The sequence below is a fragment of the Eucyclogobius newberryi genome, unplaced genomic scaffold (genome assembly GCF_026437365.1).
Source record: "Eucyclogobius newberryi isolate DKJ021-1_F unplaced genomic scaffold, fEucNew1.0.hap1 SCAF_2, whole genome shotgun sequence".
NCBI classification, from domain to species: domain Eukaryota; kingdom Metazoa; phylum Chordata; class Actinopteri; order Gobiiformes; family Gobiidae; genus Eucyclogobius; species Eucyclogobius newberryi.
This window is the reverse complement of record NW_027315834.1, coordinates 22352078-22365490: the sequence shown is the minus strand read 5'-3', so window position 1 is coordinate 22365490 and position 13413 is coordinate 22352078. Positions and strand designations below refer to the sequence as shown.

The 13413-nt window shown below is 41.9% G+C and overlaps 1 protein-coding gene across 2 annotated transcripts in view; it reads right to left on the bottom strand.

The window, feature by feature from the left end:
* Positions 1–13413, bottom strand: part of col5a1 (procollagen, type V, alpha 1) — a 54660-nt gene that overhangs the window by 28187 nt on the left and 13060 nt on the right. For both annotated transcript variants that reach the window (XM_072454527.1, XM_072454529.1), the window contains exons 3-4: positions 9639–9852; positions 7415–7577 (exon numbers count right to left, since the gene is read on the bottom strand). In XM_072454527.1, the coding sequence (XP_072310628.1) occupies positions 7415–7577; positions 9639–9852 (377 nt within the window). The remainder of the gene's footprint in view (positions 1–7414; positions 7578–9638; positions 9853–13413) is intronic.

Below are 13413 nucleotides of genomic sequence, written 5' to 3'. Positions count from 1 at the left end.
GACTTTTCGTAGTCCTCAGACTGTCGTAGTCCGTAAAAGAACTCCTTCCATTGCTTTGGTGCTCTGTATTTACTCTAAACTCGTTACTTGAAACTTTCTTGACTGCATCTGCATAGGATATACCTTGAGAGACCTTCATTTTATGCACCTCAGCAGCTCTTTTGCTAAACCTGCATCCCCCGTAGGCAGAGCTATGTTCTTCCCCACAGTTACAGCACTTCAGTTTTGCTCCCAAGTCACACTTCCCATACTCGTGATCTCCTGCACATTTACCATATCTTTGCCTCCCTCTACAGACCGCTGCAATATGCCCAAAGCGCTGGCACTTAAAGCAACGCAGGGACGGTGGAACATATGGCCTAACGTCATGGCACATGAACCCAATGAACACCTTACTAGGCAGGCACCTCCCTTCAAGTGTTACCATTACCGACAAGCTGTCACATCTTAACCCAGACCGTGTCACCTTCAACCGCCTAGCGTCCACCACCGCTACAGTTAGGCTCTTTGACAATGCCACTGAATTCCACTCCTTAAAGGATGCACTATCCTGTGCAAGCTTTATGATCACCTTACAGTCTCTGCTCTCACTCCGGATATCAATAGCTTCAGCCTCATCCTGCTGCTCATTCCCAGAACCCTCGGACGAGCTAAGGGACTTTTTACGTTTCCGGGCACGTGCAGCCAGAAAAGGCTGCTCCTCCACGCCGTCCAGAACGTCTTCGACCACCGATCCACTCTCCTCCGCCATCTCCCGTCTCTCCAGACCGGAGACTAGCTCTTGCTCTTCTTCTTCTTCTTCTTCTTCTTACTTTACCATGACTATTCTAGTCACAAAAACACATCATGACCTCATGGGCTTTGTAACGCCAAAGCAATGGGAGGAGTACTTTTACGGACTACGACAGAGTCTGAGGACTACGAAACGTCTGAGGAATAAAGTCTGGCGGTAATGCAACACTCGGATGCCAACCGCCATAAAACAACAACAACAACAACAACAATGGCATCTCATGACCTCTTGGGCTTTGTCAAAGCACTGGAAGTCAAAGCACTGGAAGAACAACTTTTAGGACTACGACAAAGTCTGGGGAATAAAGTCTGGCGGTAATGCAACACTCGGCTGTCGACTGCCATAAAACAATAACAACAGCAACAACAGTCTAAGGAATAAAAGTCTGGCGGTAATGCAACACTCGGATGCCAACCGCCATAAAACAACAACAACAACAACAACCGGCTTTATTCCAGGGAGACTCTTCTTCATCTTCCTCTCCTTCTTTGACGTTCGGTGCTTCCACCGTACAGCTTTATTCTTTAGGCTTCATTCTATAGGCTTTAATATTTCCACTGATGTCGCTGCTTGGTAGCCGTGCGTCTACGAGACTGGACGAGGACAGGAGACCACCCCCACCCCCATCTCGTCACTCTGATCACTCTGACTCCCCACAAGCAGACCCCCATCACTCCGACTCCCATTTAGCGCCTCCCGTGATTCTGGTCTGTTGAGGCTATCTGAGAAGGAATGTGGAGAATGTACGTTTTATTAGTCGTAAAGGAATATACAAAGAATCATTTGATCACTTTAGCCTTTAACATTATTAAGTTAAACGGCAACACGTGACGTTTCCGGTGGAGCGTCTGCCATTTGCTTCTCTCCATGGATGTGTTATTTTATTGCCTAGAATGCTCCCCAGTATGGATTTTAATGTATCTACTGTATTTCCATGGAGACACAAAACCAATGTACAGGTCAGATCTGTAGAGAGGCGACCGCACTCACAGTAAGGATGTTTTTTCCAAGATCTTTTTTGAGAAATACTACACCTAAACACCTAAAAATAATGATGAGTTTAATGACACACTATGGCATATTTCCAGCAACATTTCCATGGAGACAAGCAGGGAGCATGCCCTTCAACAGAAGATTAACATAGTGTGGTATCAGTAGCAGTGGAAGTGGTGATAATTACATGATAGCATAAGTCTGCATTGATTTGTGACCTAATGTAATAAAAACAAAGACAGTTTTAGATGGAGTGGTTAAGAGCTGCTTAATTTTCAGTGAGAGATGTATTTTTCTCAGCATGATACTCAAAAGGTCGGGAGCCAGTCTTATAGAAGAGCTATTTTAACAGATGTAAGATGTACATTTCTATATTTTACTGTGCTATGCCAGATCTCTCAGACGTGACCATATAGTGAAGGAATTCAGGTATGGGGAGAATAATCTGTGAAAACATTATTATCAACTACCTATCTATCTATCTATCTATCTATAAACATTGCATACAATAAATTAAAGCAAAGATGACTAAAACATTCAAGATTAAATTACTAAATTACATACTATAACAAATATTGGAAACAAATTTTGATTTCATGAAATAAACAAAACTATTCTTAGATTTGGATGTATTAATAAGATAAAGCAGACATGATTCTGAACATAAAATAACCATATATATACCGCAGTGCTCGCATGCTTCATTTGAAAGTTATCTGTACCATTTTGCATGTACATGCAATGTACTATTTTGAATATTGTTTGTCCTATACATCCCACTGAAACTGCATCTTGTAGCAGGAAGCAATAACTTATCACAACTACTACAGCTAAAGTGAATCAGCATGTCGTCTATAAAAGAAAACACATGCTATCATCACATGTAGGCTACATACAGACACACACATACACCGCTGATCCCACACCTAAATAGTGTTGGCAAGAGCACTGTGGGAAAGATAAAAGACATGCAATCAACTTTCCTATTTGAGCTAAGAGACACTGTCATTTTTCATTGTGGAGCATCATGTGGCACATCAGAGCGGTGCTTAAGGCGCAGTCATCTGACAATAACAGGGCTACAGCTGTCAGCCTCTCCCTGGACGCCTCTGATATATGAGAGCGATGCTGGCCACTGCTCCTCCAGCCACACAGTGCAAACTGTCAGGAACAAAAAATGTCTGACCTCAATTCAATATACTTTATGTTACCAAAATAGATTCAAACAAACGCAAATCTGTGACGGATAGACGAAGAACAGTCTTGACTTTGTTTAAGCATCGTAAGCAACGTTCTCTGCAGGTTTATGCTGATTTCTTGTATAGAATGTAAATGACTTTTGTGTTTAAACAACCGCAGTAGAATAAAGGGGGCTTAAAGTAATCAGTAAAAGTATAATATAAGTTGTGCTGTCAGTGGTATGTATTGTTCATAATCCCACAACTCAGGACTGACGCACACGTGTGTGATACATGTAGTGACCAGGTGGGGGCAGAGGAGAGCTCTAGTGGGGCTGAAGCCAAACATCTGGTTGCATCTGAGTCTGACCCACATCATCATAAAGGGGAGAATCACTACTGAAAAGCACAGGCCTCAAAAAGCCTGACACATTGTAGATATGTGCATACGCATTTTATATCCTCTGTGTTTAATTTACTGACGAGTTACTCAAAAAAATATAAATAAAGAAAGGACGGAAGACACCTTTGCATAGCACCCAAAAAGCAGTAAGCTATTATTCATCATTTCCTGTGTACTGATAGAGAATGTGGGTAGGACAAACCCTTCAGAGCGGAGTTAGTCTGTTGGAGGTCTGGCTGCGCTTTAAGGAGAACTACTTCTATGACATATTTACACAGTCAGCCGTGAGCTCGGATTTAGTCGTTTTTCCCACTGCCAGTGCACACCAACACATTCACAGTCCCACCACCACCTTAGAATTGTCCAACAAGATCGTAGAAACCAACATTGGAGCTGAGATCAGTGAGCTGCAGTAGGGACATAAATCAGGATGGACAACAATCATCACCTGCCCATTTTTGTCTTTATTTTAGAAAGAAGATCGAAAATGCTTTAAATTAATAAATGAATAATTCAACACACATTTATGATTTGACAAACTTTCTTTCAAAATTGAACAACAGAAACTTCAACTCAAAAATCCACACAGCATTGACCTTCTCATCCAGACTGTAGCTTGAGTCCAGTGGTCCAGGCTTCCAAGAGCAACAATCCTGTCTGCCACACAAGTTATCCACTTCAAGCCCCCTGAAACATTTCCTTTGTTTTATTTCCATGCTTCTCCATCAAAGTTCAATACCAGCAAGAGCATATTTTGTAAGTATTAAACACAACAGAAAGCATAACATTTGAATCTGCTGGTGGCATTTTCTTTTGGACCTGTGGAAATCTAACCATCTTGACTAGCCAAAGAAAGCAACTATTTAAGTTGGCTGTTAGCAGAAATCTACATAAGAAAACTGCTGAGGGCACACTATGGCATGCTGACACAGTGAAGGAATAAGAGGAGAAGTGAGTGAAAGAATAACATCTGACACGAGTTAGAGAATTTCTGTTCATTATCCGCAGTGGAAACTTGAATGACTCGGGAGCTGGGATTCTGCTGCACAATGTACACTATAAAGAAAGTTGGCACATTTGGGCTTTTATTTATTTTGATGTTGGTCATTTTTATTTGTTGTTTCTACCAGTCTTTCAGTAACATTCTCTGGAGTACTGCTGGCTTATATGATGCACATGATGAGTCTATTATGACTTTCTAAGCATCAATATACCAATGAATATTGTATCCTTTGGAATTTGAATTTAACTTGACTTTAAATTGTTAAAACCAAAACATTCTTCTTAGACATATCTGTGAAACATGACAACCAAAAGTGTCCATTATATACGATATACGATGAATCCAGATTTCTACTACCCTTACCCGGTCTGCAATAAAACATTTCGCTGGTTTGTTGTACATGTGGGAATGTACATGTGCTGATTGCTGGACAATTAATATATGAAGGGACAAGGGCCTATATTTTACATTGTCTAAAAATCACACTTTATTGGCTCATGTCTTTGGAGTGCAAACATTTCAGATACAAACTAAATACTCGCTTGGGTGTAAATGAGATGCACCTCTGTTCCTCATGATGGGTAGTGACCCGAATTGAAATCAATAAAATGTGTCTAATAAAGCTCTTAACAAGTTCAAGTTCATGTGCTGGCGTTTTCCTGGCTTTGGGTCTTCCTAATAAATAATACAAGCGTCTCTTGGCTGCACAATCTATTTTCACCAATTTTTACTACCCTTTTACAAACAATCACACAGATGCCAGAGACAGACAGTTGGATCAGTGGAAACCAAAAATACCTCAGGATGAGGTCATGAGCACAAACCAAAGCATTATCAATGTTTCCAGAGTTTGATCCAAAGTGATGACTCCATATCGCCTTCCCATTTTCCATCTAACATGATAATAAGTACTATTGTTTGGACCATCTCCACGCTTAAAAGCACATCCAGCACATTGATAGCAGGGATAGTGTTATTATAGTGCTTATAGCAATAAAAGAAACAAAACTAATGTCAGTATTAGTGATATTGTATAGAACTACCCCAATACTTCAGTTAAGATTATAATACTATACTGTCTGTAATACTCTTTAACCTCCAGCAGTTACGAATCCAGAGTGATTTCTTAACACATACTTTAACACAGTGTTTGCTTTACAAATATGCTCAATTTAAGCCAAAACTTAATATGTGTAAAGTCATTAACTGCTGTTATAATGGAGAGATAATAGTCTCTAATGGGTCATATTTAGAGGTGTATGACAGTCATTAACATGCGGTAATTACTGTTCCATTTGTAACACACCATTACCAGGTGAAATAGCATTCTTCTTAAATCATCCCCACCATAATTACCCTCTGTCTGTGCTGGTGAGAGGAGTCTTATGCTTGATACCGGGAAGAAGCAGAAAGGTAGTCTGAAACAGCTCTGTGGCCACAGTAACCAAACCACAAACCACTTCAATCCAGAGACACCAGCAGGCCCAGGACTACTGTAAGTACGAGTCAGGTTTGTCTCATACACAATAACCTTTAGAAAGGAAAACTTTGGAGAAGGGAGAGAAGGGCAGAAAAGGGAACCTTCGTTTGAACATATTTTCCATTTGGTTCACTGACTGGAGTCAGTCATGCCTCCCACATGGCAGACACTGCAGGAGCCCTTAAAACACCCCTCACATAATATCAGTCTGTTCCCACGGTAATGAGCAGTGTGACTTATTCACTTTCAATTCAACATCATGTTCTTACTATAATTTCAAACAGTCGTACCATTTAAAACAAGGCCCCATAGTGTAACTTTCAAACTATTTACAATCATGATTTACTTTAATCAGTAAAATGGAGTGAGCATTATCTATACAACACCTGAAATATGTGTCATTTTCAAGGCGGTCCAAAATGATAAGCCCATGATACTGCAGGTGGACTGGACAGTGGAAGTTAAGATAATTGAACTTTTAAATACATACTTTTAGTTGCTTTGGGACATAGCCTAAATATATATTCATGACAGACTGACCCTTTGTCCACTGTAATGATCAGAATAAAATGTGCATCATATATCGAGAGCCGCCTCTCAGAACTGCTTGGGGCTGGTGAGGAGTGATGTCATATTACATTCTTTCTGTGTGCTGGAGTTTAGCAGTACGAAGGTGAAGGGTCAGCTGGCTCAGCATCACTCACATCAGTCAGCCTCTGTTACTAATTATTATTGAGGGCCCCAGTCTCACAGACTAATCCCCCTTTAAACAAGCAGCACTCTGACGGCACAAAGACAATACTATTCCTTGTGCCTCTTTGTGGGCACATGTGTGTTTGCCTCGGATGGCTCATATATAACAAGCCCCCAAATGCATGCAGCCCTCAGCTCACAATAGGCGGCTCGGCTCCCAGGATCAGCATACATTATTCTTGTGTTTACATGAGGCATCACTGGGCATTAGAGCGTTCTGGCATTTTGAACATTAATCTCCTTCAGCAACGATTTGGATAAAGAGATGGGAAAGCCCTTTTTCAAAAACAATAAAAAACATGTCAAATCGTGTTCAAATCTGGAAGAAGCTTATACAAGAAAACCACACAGCGGATGAAAAGATTAGAACTTCTTTTGAAGCCACATTGAGGTGTAACGAGACAGTGGGTAGTCAGATTTAGTAATAAGTGTGACTGTATGTCTGGATTCTTTATTTCTGATCTAATCTTTGACAATAATTCATTCAAATGCCCGCAAGACCTGCAGCACTATCGCCTCATTTGATCTGATGTCAACAACTGTTAACAATTTTTGCGAACAAACATAAATACTTATAACAAAGGCTAATTTTTGATTTTGTGACATCTTTTTCCATTATCTCCCATTTCCTCACTCAGAGAGGCCTATGACTCAACTGTGACAGGAAATGTCCCATTAAACAATGCCACTGGCAGCAAAATGGCTGAGCAAAAGTACAGACATGAGCCATGTAGTGTTATCATCATCAATATTAATACAGTTGAAGTATTGTAATTCAAGCTGATGCTTGTGATTGTGATAAGATGCCTACCTCAAAAACTTCCTCGTCAAGTATCCTGGTTCCAAACACAATAATTCCTTTGGTGTCAATAATGGGATTGGGGCTCCGGAGCAGTTTCTGTGTGGTCTTTTTTTTACAGTCCAAAATGAGAGTGATGGTCTGCTTGTGCACACTGATGGCCACTCGATGCCACCTGAAAAAGATAACTTATTAGGTCAGGTTAGACTCTGGAGACAGGGATAGAGGAAGAGGCATTTATAGTGATCACCTGGTCTGAAACCCTAAAATCAAATGATGGTGGAATCTTACAATCTCAATTAAATCGATCAGTTTAATATTCAAGACTTTTATCACACAATGGAACGGGGGTTTCGGGGGCAACCAGTAGCTCGTGAGCCAGTATTATTGCCACTGTAGACTACAAACAAAAAAGTAGCAAAGGCAGAATGTGTGGTTGTACAACTCAACTACAATTGTGGCCTATATGCATTATTGTGGCTTCAATTTGCTTTTAAACTTGCTTAAGGTCATATTGGCAATAATGTTTTATACTTTCTGACTTAAAATAATGCCTACATTTGTAAAACATATTAAATTACACCTCCAGCACAGCATTTAGGCATTGGAGCAACAGTAACTAATACTTTAAGGATAATAACTTTAAGGACTTAAAAACTGGACAGGGGACTCCTGGATTGTACCTCTTATGTAACTATCAGGGTCAAATTGAAATGAGTGATTTCTAAGCACTCAGACTCGTAAAGTATCTCCATCCATCCATCCATCAATTTTCTGCCGCTTATCCGGGGCCGGGTCGCGGGGGCAGCAGTCTGAGCAGGGACTCCCAGACTTCCCTCTCCCCAGACACTTCCTCCAACTCCTCCGGGGGGATCCCGAGACGTTCCCAGGCCAGCCGAGAGACATAGTCTCTCCAGCGTGTCCTGGGTCTTCCCCAGGGCCTCTTCCCGGTGGGACATGCCTGAAACACCTCCCGAGGGAGGCGCCCAGGAGGCATCCGGAACAGATGCCCGAGCCACCTCAGCTGGCTCCTCTCCACGTGGAGAAGCAGCGGCTCTACTCCGAGCTCCCCCCGTGTGGCCGAGCTCCTCACCTTATCTCTAAGGGAGCGCCCAGCCACACGGCGGAGGAAACTCATTTCGACTGCTTGTATCCGCGATCTTGTTCTTTCGGTCACTACCCAAAGCTCATGACCATAGGTGAGGGTAGGAACGTAGACCGACCGGTAAATAGAGAGCTTTGCCTTTCGGCTCAGCTCCCTCTTCACCACAACAGTCCGATGCAGCGACTGCATCACTGCAGCCGCTGCACCGATCCGCCTGTCGAGCTCACGCTCCATCCTTCCCTCACTCGTGAACAAGACCCTGAGATACTTGAACTCCTCCACTTGGGGCAAGGACACCCCACCCACCTGAAGAGGGCAAGCCACCTTTTTCCGGTCGAGAACCATGGCCTCGGATTTGGAGGTGCTGATTCTCATCCCAGCCGCTTCACACTCGGCTGCAAACCGTCCCAGTGCATGTTGCAGGTCCGGGTTTGATGGAGCCATCAGGACAACATCGTCTGCAAACAGCAGAGATGGAATTCTGTGGTCCCTAAACCGGACACCCTCCGACCCCCGACTGCGCCTAGAAATTCTGTCCATAAAAATTATGAACAGAACCGGTGACAAAGGGCAGCCCTGGCAGAGTCCAACATGCACTGGGAACAGGTCTGACTTACTGCCGGCAATGCGAACACAGCTCCTGCTCCGGTCATACAGGGACCGGACAGCCCTGAGCAAAGGGCCCCGGACCCCGAACTCCCGGAGCACCCCCCAAAGGACACCCCGAGGGACACGGTCGAAAGCCTTCTCCAGATCCACAAAGCACATGTGGACTGGTTGGGCAAACTCCCATGAACCCTCGAGCACCCGATGGAGGGTATAGAGCTGGTCCAGTGTTCCACGACCGGGACGAAAACCACTCTGCTCCTCCTGAATCCCAGGTTCGACTATCGGTCGGATTTTTCTCTCCAGTACCTTGGAATAGACATTACCCGGGAGGCTGAGGAGTAGTAGTATCTCTATTTAGTATTTAATTCTCATTTCACTTATTAGTCACCACACAATCAATCCAACAGAGATGTGCCAGGGAGCAATGATTACGTGTAATAGGAAGACATTTACTTAAATAGTGAATAAATGTGATGACAGATTAATGGCTGATTGCTAAATCACTAAATGGACAGCACTTACTTTCCATCAGCGAGGTTGACTCCTCTGAAGAGGGGGTAGTCCTCGGGGCTGGGTTTGCCTGTTTGGTCCTCATACAAGAATACAGGGGAGCGGCCAACTTCCAGTCCCAGCTGCTGGATGCCCTGTTCATTGTACACGGACAACAGGAAAGACTGGCTGCCCTTCTTTGGCTTCACTGTGGCCAAGATGGAAAAGTCTTCTGGGAATACATCAGCTGGAACACAAAGATTGAAAGAATCAATGACAAATCATACTACATCAAAGATGGGCACAAACAGAAAAAGAGAAATATTTTAGAGAGTAGTGTGTGTAAGAGCACAACATTCCTTTGCTCTGATCCATTACCCTTCATAACTTTTTGCATAGCAGATGACTTTAAAGACATTTCTCAAACAAAGGAAATAAAGACGCATGCAAAAGACATCATGCATATCGGATCATCTCAAAAACATTGGAGACGGATTAGTTGGAGCGTCATTTTGAATCTGAAGAGTATAGTCTTTCGGCAGGCGAGCGAAAGTTCCAGAACTTAAACGAAAGAGTCAAGATTTGTGGTTGCAGTGGTTTTGTAGCACCTCATGCAGCCACCAGACTCTGCTTTACCGCGGTCTGGAAAATGTGACATTGGCACAGCTCTGTCAGAACAGCCAATCAGAGGCTAAGGAGGATGAGCTGCCTCAGAGGGAATGTGGTATGGAAACCTGAAGTTGGACAAAGCAGTGGGGCTCAAGTATTAAACCATATTCTCAAGTCAAGCAATAGGATCGGGCGCCCTTTTACTCTATATTTAACTCACTGTGACTCTCAGTGCCTTTTTTCTAATTCAGTCAAATTAAAACAAAAGACTCATTTAAAAAAAATATTTTGTTGCTTTCTTGATTGAAAATGTTCCAAAATGCTCATTACAATTTGACTGTGGCTTGATCAAAATATTTGAGTTACCGTACTATAAATGACCCTCAATTTGGATATTCCTGGAATAAGGAAATACACCTCTGACCACTGATCTTGTAAGGCATACTGTACTGTACTCAGGAAGTGATAGGGTGCTACAAAAATGAGAAATGGATAAACATAGCATTAGCCTACAGCAGCGCTACCCTGCTGCTGTAGGCTAATGCTAGGTGTCCTGGAGGAGGGCAGTAGGGGGTCACTCCAACAGGCTCAGGTTTCTCTGGAATGTGTTTCTCCAACCTGTGCTCCAGGCCACCAGATGACAGATAGCTCATACCTCCTCTATGTTAGGGAACACAGTGGGAATGCAGGGTCAGTGGTGCCAAAAGACCTGGAGTTTATAAGACTACCCAATGAACCAAATTATTTGAAAATGCATCACATTTTGAAAGGTCTAATTCTGTGCGTACCGTCATGCCTCATTTATTCTAAAAACATAAGTTACAGACTCAGAAGCAAGGCCAGCTCTGTCACAGAACCTCTCAACTATCACAAAAATGTGTCAAAATGTATTCTTCTCTTTAGGAAAAACGACATTCCAATGGGCTTTGGAAACATATTAAACATGCAAGTGCATTTGATACATTTTGCAAGTATAATTGTATAAAGATTATTTGTGTCTTGTACCAGGGTCACAGTGTTTGGTTCTATCATTTGATTTAATTCCTACCAAAGCAGATTCAAACAGAACATCATGTTCCAAACAATATATTTCTGCTATTTCTATATATCTTGTGTCGTTGGTTAGTTAACGTGGCTGCACTGATCAGGTTCCCCTAATAGGACGGCAGATGATTGACTGTGGTGCTCCAAGAGCGAAATTGCTGAGCATGTGCCAACAAAGAAATATAACTTTCTGTTTTTAGTTATAGCATGCATGGCATAGAACAGTTGCTTGCTTCAGTTTCCACGGTGTAACATACAATGAAAAGTACTTTGTGTTTCCAATCCTTGAAATGAATCATCTCTTCCACGTGTTTGCTTAATGATTGCATGTCTACACTTGCACTTTTCCAACACATCATTACAGACTGGCTTAGGGTAATGGGCCACTTGATTCTGCATCAGAGCTAATGCTAATACCAAAAGCATCTGAAAAAAATATGATATATATTTGTTTCCTCTGTGTATCAGCAAGATTTTATTTTTCACTTAAATTATGACGTTGATAAATTAGGCAAACAGTATGTTTAGGCTCTGACCGAAACTCATAATTCTGTACTAAACATGGTTTAGGGGGAATAGTTGTCAACTGGAATAAATTACTGTAATTTATCTAAGTAAATATAATGACCATCCAAATACAGAGAAGAGCATTTTACACAGTTACATTTACACTCTCTCTGTGCATATATAAAACAGTGTAATATTTGTATTTGAATATGAATGTTCAACATTCTGGATGTCAAATAATACCACATTCATATGCGCCTCTTGTTTGAAGGAGTCGTAAAAAAAGCAAACAATGTCCCTGTGCCTGGTCTTATTCTCTAAACTTCAGTCTTCTCTCAAATGTAAATACTCCTGCATATGTTTACAATGTGCACTGTCAACTATTTATTTGAACCCATAAATAGCAAATGTAATCACAATTGTGATAGCCCTCACAAGAATCACAATGATATATTTTTCTCCATATTTGCGGTCCTAGATTCAGGGATTCATATGTCAAAGTGAGGGATTTATACCTAGGGTTGGATAATATAGTTACAGAAACCATAATGTCTTTTTGCCCTTTTCCATCAAGGTGCTGGCTCTAAGCTGTGTCAGCTCCCTGTTCCACCAAATAAATTTAAGTGTTTGTTACAACGCGTTGTTTACTAGCCAGATGTTGGCTTTTTTTTCTCTTCACTTCCTCTTCTGCTTTTCTTCTCAGCTAAGTCAGACTTAGAAGATGTTGTGCTGATTATTTCACCAGAACTGATTCTCATTACTGGCCCAGGTGTAACTGGAGTCAGAACCAGTTATCGGCACCAAGAGTTAGCATTTTTTTGGTGTAAAATGGCATAACTAGTTTTGCACCTGTAGCCCAGAACCGGCTCCGGAACCAGCTTGGTGGAAAAATGGTGTTTGCTCCCAAATGTTTGACAATGTAAAAAATATATATATTCTGAAGGAAACATGGGCAAAACTGCCCAAATTATCAGTATCAATAAATCAGTTTGAACAGATTCTTGAATTAATAACTTGAACGGTCGTTTGATATAACCAGTATGGACTGCCCCAACTGTCAATGCAATATCTGCGCTGACTGCCCTGCGCTGACTGCCCTGCGCTGACTGCCCTGCGCTGACTGCCATATGTGATGTTGGTGGGCAGAAGCATTGTGAAATACAGTGTTTTTGCCGTCCTTTAATTACACCCCACTAAATAATGTAGACCAACTAATAAACATACTATCACTGAGCAAATATTAACTAAAACTCAATTATTTTTCTCCACACAGTAACTCCAGAAAAGTTACATATTTTGGCATTAAGATTGGCAAACCACTGAGACCAGTAATGTGTTCTCTCAAGTCGGGTTTGTTTTATGCACTGCAGACTATTATTTTGTAGGATCCACAGAAGAGGGTGTGTAATTACTGCATATTTATCTCTCCGTCTCATATGGACTGTGGTGTCATCCAACAGCTTCAAAGATTCAAAGAGAACCCCGTTTGTTTGATTGAAGAGCATGACAAAACACACCATCTCCGCAAGCTCTAACTTAAAGCCCCAGAGCATAGCCATGACACGCATTAAAAGTCCAGTCGGGCCAAAGATACATCTGTGAAAATGTCTGGGGCCGCCGTCCAATATAAGCTTTGAGAAAAGTTAGG